The following is a 22,487-nucleotide window of genomic DNA, read 5'->3' as shown; positions in this document are numbered from 1 at the left end:
TTAATCATATTTGGCATATTTTGACGTAAACTCATTTAGAATTGCTCTTTTTTCTTTGAACAGAGAGAGTACTATGGTCCATGGGCATTTGGCAACTCAGTCATATGTTTCTTTGTTTTGGGGAAAAAGCACTATTTACCTTGCTCAACTATTGTGATCGTCGATTTCGCTCCACACGAGCTACAAAATTGGGGTTTTTTTACCCCGCTCAACTTTTGAAATTGCATCTTGGGTGGTTTTTTTTATGTGGGGACACATAAAAGGAAGGTACATCAAACTAAGTTTAAAGTTTAGGGAGGTTAATTGGACTAAAAATTGTTTAAAAAATATTAAAATAAAATAATTTTTTAAAAATCTATATGAATACTTTTACATGAAAAATAATGTAATTAAAAATCCTAAAATACGGTTTAATCTTATAAAATTGGTTTTACCTCAAAAAATTGTGAAACTAGTTTCAGAATTTGTTTTCTAAAATAATGCTCTATTTTACTGTGTTTAGCTTGAAATTGCTTGAATCTTAGACTCATTTTTGTGCTTATTTGCTAGTAGAAGCTCTCATTCTCCATTATAATTAGTCAATGTTGATCAACATCAACAAGTAAACATTAGGGCCTGAGGAGGTCATAGAGCTGCGCATGAGCGCTAGATTGGCTCAACCAAGAGAGATTGAGGAAGACGAAGAAGTAATAAATGATGAAGAAATAAAGTTTGAGTCTCATCAAGATGAAGTTGTCATAGTTGGTTATAAGCAGGAGCAAGAAACAGAGATTGATGATTGATCTTGATGCCTTGAGGCACTCCATTCTCATGATATCAATTTATCATTTATTAGTTTATCGATTTATTGTGCACCCAACATGCTTAAGAACTTTAGCCTTTTCACATTTTGTTGTTAGGATGTGACCTTTGACTCTTTGAGCCTTTGACTTTGAGAACCATTTATTTGTGCTATGCTGACGGTGATATGTGTATATGACTCTTATTTGTGTAAGGGCTTGTTTGGATGTACTCAAATCCATGTTAATCCACGTGTGTATTGGAGTAGATTGGGGTAGAACTTAAAACTATTTTCCACCTCGAACTACTCCAATACACATAGACTGAGGTGGATACGAGTGCATCTAAACAACGCCTAAAGTGTGAACTGAAACACTGAATTATGATGTGCTTGTGGTATGTCTTGTGAGAATTATGTGTCAAGTGTGAACTATGCATGGTCTAGTTATCTACTTATTATCGATATTTGTTATTTTATTTGGACTAGCAAATTTGCCCATGCGTTGCTACGGGTCAAAGAAATCCATGATATGTTTTTTATCTGGAGTCGTACCCATACGTTACAACGAAAACCGATACATCTTGGAGTCGGACTCTGCGCCATTGCTCCTAGACACGATTTATTTTAATTTTTATTAGCACACGTCTTGAGTAAGAGTCATGTCGAGGATTGCATTTATATAGATATACAATTTCAGTTTATATTTGATTCGATAACAAACTGCTCACGTTTTCTGTTTTTGCAATGGTCATTTAGCACTTTTGCTAGTCGAGTTTGAACTGTAGCTATTTTTCGAATTAAACAAGTACAAAAATGAAAATGGTATATATAAACATTTTGACATAGTACAAAAATAGTCTAGCTTCTTCCAATTGTCGGGTCAATCAAATTGATGGCTACTTGACTTGACAATAATGGCTATGTTCGGCTTACCTCATATCCGGCTTGTTCGGTTTTTTTAGCTGGAACGGTGTTTTTCTTTCACAATATTTCAGTTAGAACAGTATTTTTCAGCTACTTTCAGTTAAGTTTTAGCGAGTCGAACGAAGCAACGGTATTTCAGCTTTCTTGGCTTTGCCGCAACTTCTATTTTGCACGTCTCTTCTGCAGTTCCGTTTCCGTGCATAAACCCAAAACTATCGTTTCAGCCAGATACGACTCTTTTCGTTCTCCAGTTATCCAGGTCATAAATGATAAATATCCGTGTCTTGAGAAACAGTTGAGATGTACGTACACGTCATCGTGCAAATCCAATCCTCCCCGACCCGAGCAATCGAGCCACCAGCGTCCAAGAAATCGAGAATCCTCGTTTCCCAGTTCCCATTTTGTGGCTGGCGCGAGCGGCGAGCGTGCAGCGTCAGACATTTCCGGACGGACGCTTTTCTACCCCAAGCCTATCTATTTATCGACTCGACCGCCGCACCACGCTTCCACTCCACCGCTGCGCTTCGTGATAGCTGCTGCTACTAGCCTACTACTACTGCAGCTCGCCTCTCTTTACTCTTCTTCCGCCCCCGATCCGAGAGCGAGCATGGCGCACTCCCTCGCCGCCTCCTTCTCGCCGGCCGCCGCCCGGCGCCAGGTCCGCACTTCTTGGACTTCTTCTTGGCTTGACCTCGTAGCTCGTAGCTTGGCCTATAAGGCTGTGTCACTGTTTCTTGAATCTTGATGCGAGGAGCGTACGGCGCCTTCAGTTCATTCGTGCCGTCTGGTTTGTGATTTGTCGGGTTCTTGGGTTGATTCGCTTAGATGGATGGGTGGATTGATGCCGTAGCCGTAGTTTCCGGTGATGCTGGGGGTGCTTTGTTGGTTTCGATTCGGTTGCATGATTGCGATTAGATTCGAGCTTAACGAACAAAGTTCCCTTGATCTTTAATGTCAAATTTGCCTCTGAATAGTACTTGTTGAGCGCACAATGCTATGGATGCATGACTCACTCTGGTTTTCCTTCAAATCGCTGCAGTAACTTAGAATCATAGTAGTAATTTTGTGACAGATTGACTTTATTAAAGCTTAGATTAGTGTAGAAAACTTGCATGTATTAATTTCTGGGGTAGCACTGAGAGTTTATTACCATCTGTCACGATGGATGATGAACAGATGGTGACAATTTTGCATATTTTAGTGCAACCTGCAAAGATTCCAAAATTGTTGTGACTAAAGAAACCAGCACCGTGCCAGCTCGGTGGTTCATATGGCTTATTTTAAAATGAACCTCTGCTAGTGAAATGTTGCAGGATCCCACAAGGTGCAGGAAAGGTCCAGGGGTGACCCTAGCACAGCAAGTGACAGCACATGCCTCAGATCTTGCTCAAGTTAATTAAGGAGCATTTCTTTACCAGTGCTTTACTTCTGCACATCGATGTTGCTGTGCTAGGCCAATAGAAAATGCCAGCTTTCTTGATAGAAGTGTATGCTGCCATGTGTTTTCTTGCTTGATCTGAAGTGTCCTGCATCATGGTCATGGGATCTCAAAACATATAGTTGGGTTCCACACATTTATATCTGGATTTAGACATGGCTTGAAAAACTTTGTTACATCTTGATCCTTGTCTATTACTGGACTGATCTCCTAGTTTAGGCATTTCAAAATCCCTGGACCAGATCAGTTCCTCAAAAGTTCTGGTCCTAGTTCCTTGCCAGGAAGCAAGGCAGTTGACTTTTTAGAAGTGCCCCCCCCCCCCCCCCCCTCTATATCTTGTCTACATATATCTATATTTTTCTGAAAAAAAAAACTGGTACAGGCATGTGCAAATAAATATAAAAAACATAATGTTTGAATACCTGAAATAGCAACCAGCTGTCTCTCAGTTTAGGTGAACATACTTCATAGACATCACAGGCTTAAATCATGCTACTAATATAATATGTGTGATGTGTTAGCTTCACTATATTCTCTTGATGTACACATTTTAGTATTTATTTCAGATTTCTAAGGACTTCCCATTCCAAATCTGCTGTTTGGTTTTAATTTCATTGAACATCCAGTACGAGAGTAGGAGCAGGTTTTAACTTTTTTAGAAAAGGGTATTTGCACTACATGCACTATGTCAATCTTGTTTCAGTGTCAATTGCCATTCTCTCATTATTGTACTCTATGCTGTTCTGTGCATATGAACAATCCACTTATGGGGACAATTCTTGGTCCATTTCAGGTGACAAATGTGATTTCCAGCCGGAGCTCGGTTTCCTTCCAGAGCTACAGGATGACTTCTGTATCCATCAGTTCAAGACCAAGTTCTCTTCGGTTTAAGATTTGCTGTTCGGTATGCATCATTTTATTCTTTGTTGCTAGCAACACTTGTTCTGGTTCTAAAAGTGTTTGGTGGATAAAGAAACAACCTATTTGTAGTAGCTGTTCATATTTCTCATGGTTACCTTCATTCACTAACATCATACAAGATACTATAAGTAAATTAAATTCTTTGTATAGTTAGCAAAAAAAAAGGAATTATTTAGTTATTTGTTATAGAAAGTACAAGAAGGGTGGGCCTGGTGCAAGCAGTAGAGTCTTACCGTCTGTGACCGGAAGGTCCCGGGTTCGAGTCACGGTCTCCTTGCATTGCATAGGCGAGGGTAAGGCTTGCCACTGGCACCCTTCCCCAGACCCCGCATAGAGCGGGAGCTCTCTGCACTGGGTACGTCCTTTTATAGAAAGTACAAACTACTAGATAGTGTGAAGAGTGTGACCTGGTTCTTGACAGCTATATGCCTGTTTCTGAGATTGTCGGCATGCGCTTACTGTACTGTCGTACGGTTGTGAAGTAGTAACATCTTTTTGAAGAGCGATCTGAAATATCATCATTCTCTGGTTTATTGATTAGGCTAAGAAAGAGACAGTTGACAAGGTTTGTAGTATAGTGAAGCAGCAGCTGGCTCTTCCCGATGGGACTGCTCTCACTGGCGAATCAAAATTCGCTGAACTTGGTGCTGATTCACTGGATACGGTAATCCCTCTGTATCAAAATTGACTGTAGCTCCCAAAAAAAATAGCAGCATTTTAACATCGCCAACTTTCTCCTGCAGGTTGAGATTGTGATGGGCCTGGAGGAGGCATTCAACATAACTGTCGACGAAACAAGTGCACAGGACATTGCAACGGTGCAGGATGCCGCGGACCTTATTGAGAAGCTTATGCTGGAGGCACCTCCGAAGGTCGTCTAGATCCGTCAACCTTGTGATCGACGACTTTGCATTCGATCTCTGTTCTATGTTAAATTGTTCATGTTACCTTCTTTCTTGTTGATTCAAGATGAGATTTTGTATTGATGTTGCTGAGGTAAATTAGATGCTCCGTCAACATGATGCAGATGAAGACAAATGTATTCCACTTTCCATTTGTATGTTGTACTATTATAGAGAAACCAATGAACTGTTATGAAGAGTCACTGCTACTATTGCTTTTGATTTTTGGGAAGTCACACACATGAAAGTCTGTATCAGATGCAGTAATTGTTGAGCTTGGGATGCAGATTTGCAAATACCAGGTTGTCAGGTGCTTCCCCATGATATTGTTAACTGCAACCACAAGCTTTAATGAATTTTCAGCTTTGTGGTTGCTCGATAACAACTTAGAGTTATAAATCAGATTAAGGGTATGTTTGGAACGAAGGAATGGAAAACATTGGAATGGAAAAAAATGTAGGAAAGGAAGGTGAGTGTAGTGGCAAAACTAAGGAAAGGAAAAACACAGGAAAGAAATAGGAGGTGTTTGGAACATAGGAATTTGTAACACAGGAATTTCAAAGCATATGACTGATAAAAGGCACTTAACACATAATGATAAATCTTTGTAAAAACGTACAATGATAAACTAATACCCATGTATGATTGATTATTTTTATTCTTATTTAATGGGTGGGAGAAGCTACCCTGAGGTACAACATATGGCAGCATATGACCTTAAAAAAATGACCTCCAAAACGTATGGCAGCATATGCCGGTCTGGAGTAATCTCGCATTGATGTGCTCATGCTAATCACGCTGCACGCCTCAGGCTTCTGCGAAGAGAAGAAAAACCAGAGCACAAAGTGGAATTTTTCATTCCTGTGAAATCTTGAAGAGACTACAGTATTCCATAGGAATGGAAAGGATATTTTCCTATGTTCGGAACAGCATATTTCCTTTCCTTTCCTTTCCTCCGTTTTAGTTTCCCGTAAATTTTCTACGAAAAACCTACAATCCAAATAGGCCCTAAAGACAGGATTAAGAACAAAGTTTCCAATGAGAGAAAACTAGGGCTAATGGAATACATTAAAAATAATTTTACCCATCTGGGAAATTTTACTGTTACCTATAAAATCATCATGATATCATTACAAAATTTCAACTTTCAGCGAAGAACTGTAGCATCGGGCGCAAATTGTCACGGGAGAACAGTGTCACTCAACTTCCGAAGGATCCAGCACGGAAGGAAGCTTGGAAGGTGACAGTCTGGATTTGAAACAAATGAAATCCACAATTTTCCCCTGAAGAACGCAAACCACTGAAAAGTATAGACAATATTTTTTTTTAAAAAAAAGAAAAAGAAAAGAGAGAAAAATGTCATCTTCTACCTCCTTGGCTGCCCTTCTCCTCCATGGCCGCCCCCATTCCCCTTCCCCTCCAAAAGCGCAACTTTTCGTAGCTCTCCCCAACAACCCTACCCGATTCCCGGCCTCCGCCTCCGTCCGGGCCGCCTATCCTCCCCGGTGGCCTCTCCGAGCCGCCGGCGGGGAGCAGGACAGACGCGTGCAGGAGCTGAGGGTGCCCGATTCTTGGCTGACGCCTGCAGGAGCAGCGCAGGTTCGGTCCCAATTTGGTCTTTTCTCTGAATTTTTCCACCGATTCTTTTCGCAGCCTCGTGGTGGTTGCTATAGCTCCCCCTCCAGTTCTTAGGTACTGGTATTCTGGTAAACAATCTAGGGTAGTAGTGTTGAACAGACTACGCTCAAGGGGCAGATTGATGCCTCTCACTTCAAATGAAATTTGCAGGGGCTATGTTGTAGGATGATAGTATACCGTCACATCAAACCATCGTGCACGGCTCAGTTCGTGCTGTTCATGTGTAGACTCCAGACTTCAGATACCTGTGTGTATGTGTCACTGTGTCTTGGGTTTCTGGCTGCTCACATTTGCCCCCTTATCAGGCCATGTCAATGTCTCTTGGGATGTCTCAATTCACGGTGTGGATGGGGAAAGTCGAAGCTAGAAACCATATGGCCACATTGCATTAGAATCAGTTGACAGAACTTACTATTTCATTGCACATGCACAATATAACTTTCAGTAACTGAACTCAAGTAGAATGTTGCAGTGCTCATAAGTGAAGGCGTTTATGTGCTTTTCTTTGAATGTTGATGCTTCAAAGTTCAAATCCTTGTTCTGGAGAGGCGCTTATACAACAAAACTTGATTTTTTCTTAACTAAAAGCCTATCGTGCAGTCATGAAACTAACATCCTTTGTGTTTTTTTCTCAAACACACGGAACTAACATGCTTTGTAATAGCACACAAAGGAGAAAAAAAAAAGGACTATGAATTCCTGTCTGCCTGATCATGGATTATATGGAACTTAAGCAGCAAAACTTGGACTTTTTTTTCTGAACTAAAAGCCTACCGTGCAGTACCGAAACTAACATGCTTTGTTTTTTTACTCGAACACACAGAACTGACGTGCTTTGTAATAGCACACAAAGGAAAAAAGGAAACAAAAAAAAAGATTACCTATTCCCGTCTGCCTGGTCATCATGGGTTATATGGAACTTAGGCACTGCTACGAATTCAGAATCCCTGAGGAACTTACCTCCATTTTGTGATGATCATCACCAGGAATCTGAATGGCTGAGGGAGACACTACACAAGTGGCTCGACGACGAGTACTGCCCAGAGCCGTCCAACGTGAACATCAGCAGCACCGCCGCAGGGGCGTACCATGAGTCCCTGATAGCGGGGCAGTCTGACCTGGGAGAGATCTTGCTGAAGATGGTGGGCGACCTGGATAAGCTGTCGTACAAGGAGAGCTTCCATGGCCCCTTCTCGGCCGCCAACGCTGCAGTTCGTTTGATCACTCAGAGGATGGAGGAGTCACTGCCTGATGAATGATGGTGGTGTGTGAGCTGCAGTTTTATATGACACGACTGATCCAGTGCAACTGTTCATGGGTGTTGTCGACAGGAAATGGTGAAAATAGGCTCGAGACTTCGTTTTTTCTCTGTTGAAATTCGACAATGTACCATTCTGCTATCAGCTTGTGTATTTGCAGATGAAACGAGCGATGAAACGTGAACGAGATGGGTGGACAGTGGACTTAAGGGAGTGTGTAGCCTGTTCTGAAGTTGTTTTGGGTGTGAATTCGCAGTTGATGCGCAATTCTGGTCTAAAATAAAAAAGGGTTCAAATCTCTGGTTCTTTTCTTTATGGTGGGGCGATATTTACTAATTTCCATGGGTTCTAACAATTCTTCGGTCTGTGATGGATCTATGCCATAGTCACATAAAAGGGGTCGAAGTTTTATAGTATTATGCGTTGCATCTCCAAAACAACTCAAATATTTAAAACTACAATTTTTTTTTTGCAAAAATAAGTCTATGAACCCATATTAAGGGTGTGTTTGGGGCTGCTCCACGAACTCTGTTTCACAAACTCCACCGTAGAGCGGCTTCACAAAAACCTGAAGTTTGTGAAGCATCATTTAGGTGCTCTCATAACTCTACTTTTTTTTTCTTGGAGCGGAGCTGCATGGAGTTGGACCTGTTTGGCTAAAATGTGTAGCGGAACTGAAAAACATGGAGTGGAACAGTCCCAAACATCATCTTAAAAACTACAAGAATTATCTCCCCCAAGAGAGCCGCCGACGTTGGTGGCCATTGGCGGTGTCCATGCTAGTAAAAAATGTTTGGCTCCATCCGATCTCTATCGTCGGGCTAGAAATGTCATGCAGTCTGTTCGTTTTGTCGTAAACGATAGTAGATTATTTACTGCTGGCTGGTTTGGTGTGAAAAAAAAACTGTTCCAACTTATAATCCACGATCGTATATGAACAAACGAACATACTGATGGAGTGGGTACAACTCATGTTATCGACTGGCTCCATCCAATCTCTATCGTCTGTCTAGGAATGCCATGAAGTGGGTACAACTCACATTATCGACCAGTAGTTGGCTAGGAGCTTCCAGGGTACTTTCGTACATCCACGCACCACTATCTTAGCAATTTAGCATGCCCCAGTGGCAAGAATGGCTACGCTAGGAGCTTTCAGGGTACATCTGCGTGCCACCGTCCTAGCAATTTAGCATGGTCCAATGGCAAGAGTGGCCATCTCCTTGTGCCACTATCTCATTGGCGCGGGCTCTATACCATGCTAGGAGTGTGCTGTGTGCAGCCTCTTGGTAAAAGGGTGGATTTTGTCTTTCCACTGGTATCTGTTCTGTTTTACTGCTCTCATCACATTGGCCTTGTTTGCTTCGCTGAAAAAATAAATCGAAACACTGTTCCGGTTGATTTATTATGAGAAAAAAATATTATTTCAGCTAAAAAAAAGCTAAAAAGTACGGATTATAACGAGCCAACAGAGCCATTATGTTTTCTTTTCCTCCTCTCCTGGGTTTCAGATTTGGCTGAGCTTTCTTTTGCTTTTTATGTGCCTACACTTTCTTTTGATTTTGATGGGCAACCTCCATTCTACTTCCTTTTGATGAGCAACAATCTCGTTGCCCGTCTAGTCGTGACAGTCCCACTTCAGCACGTCAGTCCTCTTAAAAACAAAAATGAGGTCCCACCTCCAGCCAAAAAGAGCCGGCGGGGGCCGGCTGCCAAAACCCACGTCGGACTTCGCCGCCGCCGCCAGGCGCTAGGGGAAAAGGCAACGCCGGCCGGCACATTTATATATGGTGTACCAGGCAGCCCAGCCCGCCACGTGTACTCTTCTGCCGCAGAGCTAAGCGCGCTCCTCCGCGGCAAGCTGCTCCTACCAGCCACCGCTCCGGGTGCCAATGGCGACTGCAGCAACCTCGACGCCGGCGGCGTGGCAGCCGACGCTGGTCTGCGCGTCACTGACCGCGGCGGCCGCGCTCGGTGCCGACGTGGCGGAGCTCCAGGTTGGCTGCCTCGACGGCTTCGAGCCGCGCAGGGACCTGCCCGTGCTTCTCGTCCAGCCCCGTCCGCTCCCCGTCATCGTCTCCTACAGGTTCTTGCATCGCATCTTCTTTCCTGAGACACACCTCCTTGGCGCATTCTGTGAGAACTGGCTGGTTTCAGTAGAATTGAATCAGAAAATTGGATATTTGGGACTCCAAAGATTGACTCTTTGATCATGTTGACACTCAGGTGGATGACAAATGGGTCCATCTGTGTCTATGAATATGGGTCCAGTGTCAAATCTGCAAACCACCAATGTTTCGAGTCTCATTTTTGCAATTGTCTCAGAATTGAATGGGGGGAAATGTTTGTTCCTTGTAAATTTCAGATTGTGTTTCTATTGTACCATCAGAGGAACAATATGTGTTTGCCCAGTTAATCTCGTATGAAAGTAATGTATATTTCTTGGTTTTGGTTGCGCAGGCCGAAATGGGAGGGCGGTCAGTACGCAGGCGAAGATGAACCACGGTTTGAGGCGCTTCTACTGGCAATGGAGCTGGGAGCTGAATATGTTGATATCGAGTTCAAGGTTGGCTCCGTCCTCACTCCTTTTAATTTCATTTCAGACTATCACAATTCACAAGACTAGCTTGCAGGGCAAAAAATTTCTCCTTATCCAGTTGATTTCAGAATCATTTTGTGAGGCTTGGTGAATTCATAGCTTTATGTGTGCAGTACTACTGAATTGGATATCTGAGAGTTCAGAGTTGGATTACATTTCGATGCAGTTTGCTTCTTGTGCTTAAATACATGTCTTCAGGACAAGTGAATCTGTTTCCTTTTGGTCACTATTACGATGCTGCTCTGCAGGTTGCCGACAAATTTATGATTTTTTTGTCAGGGAAGAAACCTCAAAACTGTAAGCTCATCGTTTCAACATACGACTACGAGAGCACTCCATCGGTACATGAACTTCTGAATTTGGTGACTCAGATACAAACAACATTGTGAAAATTGCAACCACTGCTGTTGACATTGTAGACACATCAGGAATGTTTCAAGTACTTGCACATTGCCAAGTGAGTTTCAGTGTATCCAAGTTTTTTTCCATAGCATGCCATCTAGTGCTGACCCTTAGCTTAGGTTCATAAAGATTATGTGTCCTTAAAAATCTGCTTGACTCAGATATGAACTTTTGCTAAATTATCCGTGGCACTCCCAGGTTTGTGCTAATTCTAAAACAATCTAGTGCACTTCCAATCTCCAGCAAGTACGTTGTTGTAAATATAGCTGGTTTGCTGGTGACTAAACACGGATTATAATTGGAGAGCTAGGGGCTAGGCTGCTACACTTTCGGATTTCCTCAGATCCAACGCTCACATTTCAAGACTGCAGTAATGAAATCTCTGACCTGTTATGACTAAGACCAAAAAAGACTATATTTTAGGAGAAACCATTCAGGGAGGCCCCTAGTGTGGTATACATGAATAAGATAAAAAATATGAAGTCATATACAAAATGGACAAATAAAGCCATAAAGGATATACATTTAGCAATTCACATGATGACTGTAGGCCTGTAGCCATTGAACTATTTATTTTCTGAGGGAATATTTCACCCGAGGGAAATTTCTTTTTCAAAGCCTCCTTCCATGAATCATATATCTGATGTTAAGATTGCACTAGGGATATGCACAAATGATGGTGTAGTGGTTTCCACACAAAAAGATATTATCCTATGTGTTAGTTTCAATGCTTCATTTTTCAGTTTCTATGATTCCCAGTTCACATTATCTTTTTATTTGAATAATGAGCTAGGAAAAGCAGGTGCCTATCATTGGGCTGGTGATGAAAGAATGGGGTTTTATTTCTCGGATGCTTTGCGCAAAATATGGCGGATACCTTACTTTTGCATCTCTTGAGAAAGGAAAAGAATCTGCCCCCGGGCAGCCGACGGTATCAGACTTGATAAATAAGTACAAAATTAGGCAGATAGGCCCAGATACTAAGGTTTTTGGTATTATTGGAAATCCAGTTAGCCATAGTAAAAGCCCAATTGTGCAAAATCAAGCTTTCAGATCAGTGGGTTTCGATGCTGTATTTTTGCCATTTTTGTCAGATGACTTGGTTAAGTTTCTTTCTACCTTCTCAGCACCAGATTATGCCGGCTTCAGGTAAAATCATAATTTGTTGCAATTATTTTTTGCTATATCCTTATTTACTCAATTTTATAGTCTATCCCCTATGTCTGACCATCCAATACTTTCTTCGATCCAGTTAATTTAACTGTAGTTGCACAATGCCCCATAAGGAAACAGCACTTAGGTGCTGTGACGATGTCGACCCTATTGCCAGGGTAATTTCATTCCCATTTCTTCCCCTATGAATTCTATGAGAAAAATACACACACCAAGAGTAACATTTGTAAGATGGCCTGATGGAAAACTTGTAGGATACAATACGGACTATTCTGGTGCTATTTCTGCTATTGAGGATGGAATAAGAGGTTTCCACATGCCACCACTTACAATATTGTATTTTGCTGATCTATATATGGTTCGTGTAACTGCCTTTTAACCCCATTTGCAGTATCACAGCCAACAGATTCGACCACTTCGCTACTGGCTGGAAGGCTTTTTGTTGTTATTGGGGCTGGTGGTGCAGGGAAAGCACTAGCATATGGTGCAAAAGAGAAGGGAGCAAGAGTTGTGATTGCAAACCATACATTTGGTATTTACTTCTTCAGGATGATTCTACTCAACAAATTTAAAGCTAAGCATTCACATTAGATATAACTCCTCTATGACTATGACAACTTGTGCATTTGATTTTTAAAATGAGGCCACGATTTGTAAGTTAGGCCTTGCAGACCTTAACCTATTTTGGGTCCAAAATCCAAACTCCAAAGTTAGCGATTATTCCCAGTTTATAGACTAGATGCTTAGGGTGCGTTTGGTTGGGCTTTTGGCTTTGGCTTTTAGCCCAAAAAGCCAAAAGCCCAACCAAAGGGGCTGCTTTTTCAGAAGCAGATGCTTTTTCGTAGTACATTTTTGAAAGCTGGTTTGACCTTGCTTTTGGCTTTTGGCTTTCTGCTTTTCGAAATTGGTGGCATAAAAAGCTTTTTCATAGTTGTTTCAAGAGAGATAAAGATAGAAGGTATATTTTATACTTGTTTAACCAAACAGCTTTCAGCTTTTCTACAGCTCACAGCCCACAGCAGCTTTCCCACAGCTCACAGCCCACAACAGCTTTTTCCCACAGTGACAGCTCAACCAAACACACCCTTATTCAATGTGCACTTATTAGCCTTTGGAATTTCCATTATGTTCTAGTCATGTTTTCTAGCATTTTATTTGCTCTGAAACTTTTCTTGGCCGCCTAATATCCTTTTGTAAGATAAAAATGTGATTGATTGCATTGAGATTTCAAACTTTTCAGCACGAGCTCAAGAACTTGCCAACATAATTGGTGGGACTGCATTGACCCTGTCAGAGTTGGAAAACTACCATCCCGAGGAAGGGATGATTCTTGCAAACGCAACATCTGTGGGGATGCATCCAAATGTCGATGAAATTCCTCTATCTAAGGTCTCAGACTCGCTTGCCTAATTGAACCGTCAACTGTTACCAGTATATTCTGGCTTTTTCTAATTTCGTGTAACAACGTATGATAATCCTGCAGGAAGCACTAAAATCCTATGCCGTTGTCTTTGATGCGGTCTTCATGCCAAGAGAGACTAGACTTCTCCGAGAAGCTGTAGCGTGTGGAGCCACGGTTATTGACGGCCTGGAGATGCTAATCAGGCTAGTGATGGTTCAGTTTAAGCTTTTCACAGGGGGCATGACAGGTACTTCTCACTCCACTTATCGTTGTCCAGAAAGATAATATTAGTTCATCTTATGAAAATTTCCCAATTAACTCACCCTACAGCTCCAGAAAGGTTGATGCGTGAGGCTATCCTGACAAAGACACATTGAGGTTTGTCCAAATAACAAGGTCTCTGCAGATATCATGGTTTCTGCAAAAATGGTTCCAGTTGGACATATGTCCTCCTTCCTGCTTCTTCCTCGATGTCTGGGAAGCACCGTATTTGATTGATGATTCTTCAACACAAGCAGAGGAGATGCAGGTTTCGGCCTCATCGACGTTTTTCTCCTACTGCCTTCAATGGTGCAGTGTCGTTTTCATCACATCACATTCCTCCAGGGTTTTGGACTTGCCTGTTGTTCAGTAAACAATATGCTCTAGTTGAACAATGTAAAGATGTTTTGGTTTTCAGGTTGATGAATTAGTCGAGAAAATTGCTATTATAGGACGCGAAACAATGGGCTTCGCTATTATAGGACTCCCTTGCAATAGATGATCCCTTACAATATTTGTTGGTTGGATGATTGGAACTTGATTGCTTACACTTGCTTGATCATTGGGTTGAGATGATGTACTAGCCATTTGATCTTGTTCATTGTCATGAGAGCCACTTGTACTAGCTTGATTTGTGTCATCTTGCACATTTGAGTTAGAGAGCACTTGCACTTGATCATCTTCATCATCATTTACTTGCCTAGGCCTCAATTCACCAGCATCCATGTTCTTCATGGCATTTGAAAGTTGAATGCCTCTAACATCTTCCAAGTTCTCATTTTCTACTTGTGAACCCTTGGTTTCATCAAATTCAACATCATGAACTTCCTCAAGAGTGCTACTATCCAAATTCCAAACTCTATATGCTTTGCTTATAGTGGAATAGCCAAGTAGGAATTCTTCATCACATTTCTTGTCAAACTTGCCCAATCTAGTGCCTTTCTTCAAGATATAGCACTTGCAACCAAAGACCCGAAAATATGCAATGTTGGGCTTTCTACCATTCAAGAGCTTATATGATGTTTTCTCTTTCAATGGGTGACAATAGAGGTGATTGCTACAATATCAAGCCGTGTTGATAGCTTCGGTCCAAAAAGATTGATTCACATTGTACTCACTAAGCATAGACATTGCCATATCAATGAGTATTCTATTTTTTCTCTCAACAAGGCCATTTGATTATGGAGTGTACTTGGCCGAGAATTGATGTCTAATTCTAAATTCATCACACAACTCATCAATTCTAGTGTTCTTGAACTCACTACCATTGTCACTTCTAACTCTTTTGATGGTTGTTTCAAACTCATTGTGAATGTCCTTGACAAATGATTTAAATGTTGCAAACACATCACTTTTGTCCACTAGAAAGAATACCCATGTGTATCTTGTATAATCATCCACTATCACAAAGCCATATTTGTTACCACCGATGCTAGTGTATTGTGTTGGCCCAAACAAATTCATATGCAATAACTCAAATGCTTTACTAGTGCTCATCATGCTTTTCTTGGGATGGGTGTTTCCAACTTATTTTCCGGCTTGACAAGAGCTACAAAGCTTATCCTTTTCAAACACAACATCTTTCAAGCCTCTAACCAAGTCATGCTTAACCAATCTATTCAATTATTTCATTCCAACATGACCAAGCCTTCTATGCCATAACCAACCCATGCTAGAATTAGTGAACAAGCATGTAGATAATTTAGCTTCACTAGCATTGAAATCAACCAAGTATAGATTCTTATATCTAAAGCCTTTGAAGATCAAATTAGAGCCATCTACACTTATGATTTCTACATCATCTACCCTAAATATGCATTTGAATTCAAGATCACACAATTAAGCCACGGATAGCAAATTAAAGTTTAAGCTCTCTACTAGCAACACATTGGATATGCTCATATCATTAGATATTATAATCTTACCAAGCTCTTTAACCTTGCCTTTGTCATTATCACCAAATATAGTACTATCATAATCATCATTGCCATTTGTGTTGATTGAGTTGAACATTCTTGCATCACCGGTCATGTGTTGAGTGCACCCACTATCAAGAACCCAATACCTTCCTCCGGCTTTGTAATTGACCTACAAAAGAAGATCAATTCTTTTTAGGTACACAAACTTGCTTGGGTCCTTGAAGATTAGTTACTAAGCTCTTTGGTACCCAAATGACTTTCTTCTTTGAGCCCATCCATGGTTTACTAATGAACTTAGCCTTTACACCATTTACACCCTTGTTAAGTATATAGAAAGAATCAAGATTAATTGAGGATACATTAGTATTTTTGCTCTTGTTTTTGCATTCATGCTCTTTATGACCAACTTGCTTGCAACTAGTGCAAAATCGATCATTGTTCTTCACAAAACTAGTCTTGTGAGGAGCAAAGGCCGCCTTGCCTTTTTTAGAGGTATAGCCCAATTCCTGTTTGTAGAGAAAAGCTCTTTGGCTACCCAATCATATAAGTAAACGGTCCTCACCACCATAGGCCTTAGCCAAAGTGTGAGTGAGCTTGTTAACCTCCTTCTTGAGATTCTCATTCTCAACCACTAGTGAGGCATCACAAGTGAGATCATCACTACTAGATGAGGTGGAAGTTGAAATACTACAAGAAGGGTTAGTGGGAGCAACAATGATAGACATAAATAATGATTCATCAATTATATTAAAAGTTAAGCCTACATTGCAAGTTTCAACATGCTTCTTTTTATTTTGCTCATTAAGTAAAGAGGAATGAGCTTTTTCATGCTTCTTGTGAGCCTTGCCAAGCTTCTCATGGGCTTCCTCTAGCCTCTCATGAGTTGCTTTAAGCTCACCAAGGGCTTGCTTAAGGGCTTTTACCTCCTTATTCAAGCTCTTGCATTCACTTCTCTTAATATCAAAATGTTTTTAGCATTTTCTAGCATGTTAAATAATTCATCTTTAGTAGGTTCATCATCATCACTATCACTATTATTTTCACTATCATGTTCATTTTCACTTCCATTATCACAAGTTTGTACCTTAGTGGTCTTAGCCATGAAGCATGATGGAGTGTCAAAGAGAGAAGGCTTTTCATTGATTGCAATGCTAGCAAGTGCCTTCTTCTTAGTGGTCTTGTCATCATCACTATCATCATCATCACTTGAGGAAGCATCACTATCCCAAGTGACCACATATGAACCATCCTTCTTCTTCTTGAAGGTCATCTTGTCCTTTTTCTTTCTTTTCCTTCTTGTCCTTGTTTTTCTTGTTTTCATCATTATTATCGCTATTGTATGGACATTGAGCAACAAGATGATCTTTGCTTCCACACTTGAAGCACCTTCTTGACTCTTCTTTATTCTTGGATGAAGACTTCTTTCTGCTAGCACGGTAGCCCTTCTTCACCATGAACTTGCCAAATCTCTTGACAAAGAGAGCCATCTTCTCATCATCATCATCATCATCATCCCATGAATCATCATCTTCACTTGTTGTTTCTTGCTTAGCTTTGCCCTTGGATGATGTGGCCTTGAATGCCACGCTCTTCTTCTTGTCATCCCTCTTCTCATCCTTCTTCTCCCTCTTTTCTTCCTTCTCATCATCATCTCTATAAGCATCATCGATCATAATATCTCCCAAGATTTGGTTTGGTGTCATTGTGTCCAAACCGGTCCTCACTAGCAAGGTGACCAACATTCCAAATCTTGTGGATAAACATCTCAAGAACTTATTAGAGAAGTCCTTATCCTCTATCTTCTCACCAAGTGCTTTGAGATCATTGACAAGCACTTCCATCCGATGGAACATGTCCGACACACTCTCATCCTCCTTCGTCTTGAAGCTTGCAAACTTTTCTTTAAGAATGTATGTCTTTGCACCCTTCATGGCTTGAGTGCCCTCAAATGATTCCTCCAACTTCTTCCATGCCTCATGAGCTCTCTCAATGTTCTTGATTTGCTCAAATGTTCTCTCATCCAAAGCATCATGGATGGCACTAAGAGCAATGCCATTATTTTAAAGTAGTATTTCTTCGACGGCGGTGGGAGCCTCTTCATCTTCACTCTCAATCTTTGTCTCTACCACCTTCTAAACCTTCCTATTGATTGACTTGATATAAGTTGTCATCTTAGCTTTCCAATAGAGATAATTTGAGCCATCAAATTAGGGCGGCTTCTTGGTGTTGTTAATTTGAGCCATTTTTACACCGAAGGTTGTTAAACCTCAAATCACGGTGACCTCGGCGCCGATACCACTTGAAAGGTCCTAATGGCTAGAGGGGGGGTGAATAGCCTAATAAAATTTTCTACAACAACACTTAGCAAACCGGTTAGACAATTATGAGGCGAAGCAAGTATTGCGCTAGCCTACTAAAAATGCAAGTCACCTACCATAATTCTAGTTGATATAGTTTCTATCCACACAATAGCTATGTCACTACACTAAGTTAATGTGCTCTCAAAGGCTAACTAAAGAGCCACACTAACCAAACTAACAAGCTCTCACAACTAGATACACTAAAGAGCTTGGCAACTAGTTTGTGGTAATATAAAGAGAATGAGCAAGAAGGTTATACCGCCATGTCGAGAAAGGAGCCAATCAATCACAAGAATGAATAACAATGAAGACCAATCACCTCGGAATCAAATGATGAACACAATGTTTTTTACCGAGGTTCACTTGCTTGCCGGTAAACTACTCCTCGTTGTGGCGATTCACTCACTTGGAGGTTCACGCGCTAATTGGCATCACTCGCCAAACCCTCGATAGGGTGCCGCACAACCAACACAAGATGAGGATCACACAAGCCACGAGCAATCCACTAGAGTACCTTTTGGCTCTCCGCCAGGGAAAGGTCAAGAAACCCTCACAATCACCATGATCGGAGATGAAGACAATCACCACCCTTCGCTCGACGATCCTCGCTGCTCCAAGCCGTCTAGGTGGCGGCAACTACCAAGAGTAACAAGTGAATCCCGCAGCGAAACACGAACACCAAGTGCCTCTAGATGCAAACACTCAAGCAATGCACTTGGATTCTCTCCCAATCTCACAAAGATGATGAATCAATGATGGAGATAAGTGGGAGGGCTTTAGCTAAGCTCACAAGGTTGCTATGTCAATGTAAATGGCCAAGAGAGTGAGCTTGAGCCGGCTATAGGGCTTAAATAGAAACCCCCATGAAATAGAGCCGTTGTACCCCTTCACTGGGCACAACGCGGGGTGACCGGACGCTCCGGTTGACTGGACGCTGGCCCTCAGCGTCTGGTCACATGATACACTCCACGTGTCCCCTCTCTTTGAATACTGTTCGCCCGATCTCAACGGTCAACAGTCGACCGGACGCAGCAGCTAACAGTGACTGGATGCTGAACCCCCAGCGTTTGGTCATTTCCAGTAAGCTTCCAGAAACAATTTTTCCCGACCGGAAGCGTCCGGTCATGCTTGACCGGACACAACCAGCGTCCGGTCACATGGTGTCTTCCTCTGTGCTGCCATGTCAGCATGACTGGACACAACCTTCCAGCGTCCGGTCGCTGAGCAACCCAGCGTCCGGTCATGAGACCAAAACACACGCCCTCTGCTGCCACTGACCGGACGCGCCGGTCCAACCGAGACCAGCGTTCGGTCACTTACAGTGACCACCGTCTTTTCTGTCTAGGGCGCCGGTGAAGTTCCTAACCTTTGCTCAAATGTGCCAACCACCAAGTGTATCACCTTGTGCACATATGTTAGCATATTTTCACAAATATTTTCAAGGGCGTTAACACTCCACTAGATCCTAAATGCATATGCAATGAGTTAGAGCATCTAGTGGCACTTTGATAACCGCATTTCGATACGAGTTTCACCCCTCTTAATAGTACGGCTATCAAACCTAAATGTGATCACACTCTCTAAGTGTCTTTATCACCAAAACAAAATAGCTCCTACCATTTATACCTTTGCCTTGAGCCTTTTGTTTTTCTCTTTCTTCTTTTCAAGTCCAAGCACTTGATCATCACCATGGCATCACCATCATCATGTCATGATCTTTATTTGCTTCACCACTTGGAATGTGCTACCTATGTCATGATTACTTGATAAACTAGGTTAGCACTTAGGGTTTCATCAATTCACCAATACCAAACTAGAGCTTTCAATGCACTGCTACTATCTAATTAATTTATGCCTCATTTTTGCAAGTAGAAGGTCCAGCAAAAGGTCTGGACGAGCCGACAGAAGGCATGTCCACTGCTCTAGCCCTAGCGAGATCGCTGCTTCCAATTGCTCCTCTTTCGACAGTAGAGTGCAACCTTCCTGTTCTTGAAGTGCAAAGGTATGTATGCTTTCTGTTTGTTTTTTACCACGATAGTAGTACATATTAGTTAAAGTTGATTTCACTTGTTTAGGTACCAAGTAGATCATATGGAAAATATGGAAAGAGTTGATTGGGATACGATACAAATAGTGGAGACACATGATGACGAAGGTCGTATTGCACTTATGAGTGAGTCGTAGATTTGTGAGCTTTTAGGCTTGACAGAGGAGGGCAAACAAATATACCTGCACAAGGCTTTGATTGCCGAATGGATGAAGAGGGGAATGATAATGAGATTGGGCAAGATACTGATGGTGCTGCCATTCCTACTAGTGATGTCGTACCAGGTAAGATGGTCATTTCATATGATAAGAACAACCCATCAATGGAGGTAGGAACACTGTACCCAACAATGGAGGAGTTCAAGCTAGCAGTGCGGCAATTTTCCATCAATAAGGAGTTCGATTTAGAAGTAGAGAAGTCATGTAAGATGAGATATAGGGCTTTTTGCAAGTCCGGTGATGAAGATTGCCCTTGCAAGTGGGTAGCTAGCAAGGCTGTAAGTATCTTTAGAGTTGATCCAAATATTGGTGCTAAGGAATTGCAAAAGAAGTTGGAGACAAATCACAAGTGTCAAATTGCATATGACACTGTATGGCGGGGTAAACAAAGAGCTCTTGAAGAGGTTTATGGCAAATGGGAAGAGAGTTTTGAGCTGTTATTTAGGTGGAAGGCCGAGGTAATAAAGCGGTGCCCCGGGAGTGTCGTTGAGATTGAGGTACTTGAGGTGGATGGTCAAATATATTTCCACCGTTTTTTCTGTGCTCTTAAACCATGCATTGATGGATTTTTAGAAGGTTGTAGGCCTCATTTGAGCATAGATGCTACAATACTTAATGGAAGGTGGAATGGTCACTTGGCCGCAGTTGTAGCAGTTGATGGTCACAATTGGATGTATCCACTCGCTTATGGCTTCATAGCTTCTAAAAACACAGACAACTGGACTTGGTTCATGGAACAATTAAAGAAGGCAATAGGTGATCCTCCACTGCTTGCTGTTTGTTCTGATGCTTGCAAGGGCTTGGAGAATGTAGTGAAGAATGTATTCCCAAATGCAGAGCAAAGAGAATGCTTTTATCATCTTGTCAGAAATTTGAAGAAGAGATTTAGAGGGTTTGGCCAGATATATCCTGCGGCAAGGGCTTACAGAGAGGACATATCTACGACAATATAGCAAAAATAGTAAGTGAATCAGCACAAGCAGTGAAATGGTTACAGACCAATCATAAGTTATTAAGGTATAAGTATGGTTTTAATCTAGAAATTAAGTGTGACTACATAACTAGTAATATTGCTGAGTCATTTAATAACTAGATTAGAGACCATAAAGACTTACCTGTTGCTGACCTTGCTGGTAAGATCAGAGAAATGATCATGGTACTTTGGAACAAGAGAAAAAATATTGCATACAAGCTACCTAAAGGCAGGATACTTCCAGCTATTATGGTTCAGCTAAAGGCAAATACTAGAGGCTTGAGACACTTGAAAATGGTACCATGTTCTAATTAGAGTGCAGAGGTGTGGGACCATAGCAGCCGAGCTGAGAGGCATATTATCAAGTTACACCAAAGGACATGTACTTGTTTTAAATGACAGCACACTGGTAAGCCATGTCAACATGCATTGGCCTATGTAACCTGCCATCGGGGAGTTGACCTAGAACAGTTTGTGCATGACTACTACTCGGTCAATAGATTAAGGGCTACTTATGGATACCTACAGCAGCAGCACAAAAAAAGAGCTGAGAGGCATATTATCAAGTTACACCAAAGGACATGTACTTGTTTTGAATGACAGCACACTGGTAAGCCATGTCAACATGCATTGGCCTATGTAACCTGCCATCGGGGAGTTGACCTAGAACAGTTTGTGCATGACTACTACTCGGTCAATAGATTAAGGGCTACTTATGGATACCTACAGCAGCAGCACAAAAAAAGATGACTCCAAAGAGAAAGCTACATATTGGATGAATTATTTTAGCTATGATGAGATGTAAACTCATGATTTATTTGATATGACTTTAATCTTATTTGGAATAATATTATGATGTGAGATGAATTCATGTGTACTTAATATTGTGTTATATGTCTAGAATTTTACTCTAATTTTCTTGGAATTTTTACTGTATTTTTGTGAATTTTAATAATGTGTGACATACCCGGCGGCGGCGGCAAGCGCGTCGCCGTCTGTGGCAAGCCAGCCAGCCTTGGCCAGGCGGCGGCGGCGGCTGCCGCCAGGCAGCCCACGCACCGGTCAGACGAAACGTCGGAAGATGAAGATGAAACGAAACGTGGTGACGAGCATTGGCCGTGATGACGAGGATAAGTAAAGGTATTTATGTATTTTTGGTTTTATAGTTCAAGAGGAAAAATGAAGTATATGACATAGGCATGATGTCATGATGCCGTCATCAAGCTAACAGCAGGGCAGGGCACGAAGCACGCGGCGGCCGCGGCTCAGCCGT

General features: G+C 41.7%; 3 protein-coding genes and 1 pseudogene across 5 annotated transcripts; all 4 read left to right on the top strand.

Annotated features, from left to right (window-relative positions):
- Positions 1 to 2,137: 2,137 nt before the first annotated feature.
- LOC136504731 (acyl carrier protein 1, chloroplastic-like) lies at positions 2,138 to 5,186 on the top strand. Of its 3 annotated transcripts, none has more exons than XM_066499709.1 (5): positions 2,138 to 2,363; positions 3,019 to 3,096; positions 3,937 to 4,047; positions 4,606 to 4,728; positions 4,808 to 5,186. In XM_066499709.1, exons 1-5 carry the CDS (start codon positions 2,313 to 2,315, stop codon positions 4,943 to 4,945), a joined length of 501 nt encoding a protein of 166 aa, XP_066355806.1. In that variant the 5' UTR covers positions 2,138 to 2,312; the 3' UTR covers positions 4,946 to 5,186. The 3 variants fall into 3 exon arrangements, with proteins under 3 accessions (XP_066355806.1, XP_066355808.1, XP_066355807.1); XM_066499710.1 differs by having other exon boundaries at positions 2,146 to 2,363; positions 3,006 to 3,096; XM_066499711.1 differs by lacking the exon at positions 3,019 to 3,096 and having other exon boundaries at positions 2,145 to 2,363.
- Positions 5,187 to 6,288: 1,102 nt separating this feature from the next.
- Positions 6,289 to 8,178, top strand: LOC136505500 (uncharacterized). The gene is made up of 2 exons (XM_066500659.1): positions 6,289 to 6,565; positions 7,591 to 8,178. The coding sequence occupies exons 1-2, from the start codon at positions 6,323 to 6,325 to the stop codon at positions 7,861 to 7,863; spliced, it is 516 nt and encodes a 171-aa protein (XP_066356756.1). The 5' UTR covers positions 6,289 to 6,322; the 3' UTR covers positions 7,864 to 8,178.
- A 1,399-nt stretch (positions 8,179 to 9,577) lies between these two features.
- On the top strand, positions 9,578 to 14,232 carry LOC136504732 (bifunctional 3-dehydroquinate dehydratase/shikimate dehydrogenase, chloroplastic-like; annotated as a pseudogene).
- A 5,996-nt stretch (positions 14,233 to 20,228) lies between these two features.
- On the top strand, positions 20,229 to 21,194 carry LOC136503839 (uncharacterized). The gene has a single exon (XM_066498788.1). It carries the CDS (start codon positions 20,229 to 20,231, stop codon positions 21,192 to 21,194), a length of 966 nt encoding a protein of 321 aa, XP_066354885.1.
- Positions 21,195 to 22,487: the final 1,293 nt, after the last annotated feature.

Source organism: Miscanthus floridulus, chromosome 14 (genome assembly GCF_019320115.1).
Source record: "Miscanthus floridulus cultivar M001 chromosome 14, ASM1932011v1, whole genome shotgun sequence".
NCBI classification, from domain to species: Eukaryota; Viridiplantae; Streptophyta; class Magnoliopsida; order Poales; family Poaceae; genus Miscanthus; species Miscanthus floridulus.
The sequence above is the reverse complement of the archived record's forward strand: the minus strand, read 5'-3'. Positions and strand labels throughout refer to the sequence as shown.

Excerpts from the sequence above, each read along its gene's own strand:
- LOC136504731 (XM_066499709.1), top strand. The coding sequence starts at position 2,313 with ATGGCGCACTCCCTCGCCGCCTCCTTCTCGCCGGCCGCCGCCCGGCGC. Across the intron at positions 3,097-3,936 it reads ATGCCTCAGATCTTGCTCAA|GTGACAAATGTGATTTCCAG; the intron begins GTTAATTAAGGA and ends GGTCCATTTCAG. Across the intron at positions 4,729-4,807 it reads GTGCTGATTCACTGGATACG|GTTGAGATTGTGATGGGCCT; the intron begins GTAATCCCTCTG and ends TTTCTCCTGCAG.
- LOC136505500 (XM_066500659.1), top strand. The coding sequence starts at position 6,323 with ATGTCATCTTCTACCTCCTTGGCTGCCCTTCTCCTCCATGGCCGCCCC. Across the intron at positions 6,566-7,590 it reads CGCCTGCAGGAGCAGCGCAG|GAATCTGAATGGCTGAGGGA; the intron begins GTTCGGTCCCAA and ends GATCATCACCAG.
- LOC136503839 (XM_066498788.1), top strand. The coding sequence starts at position 20,229 with ATGGATGAAGAGGGGAATGATAATGAGATTGGGCAAGATACTGATGGT.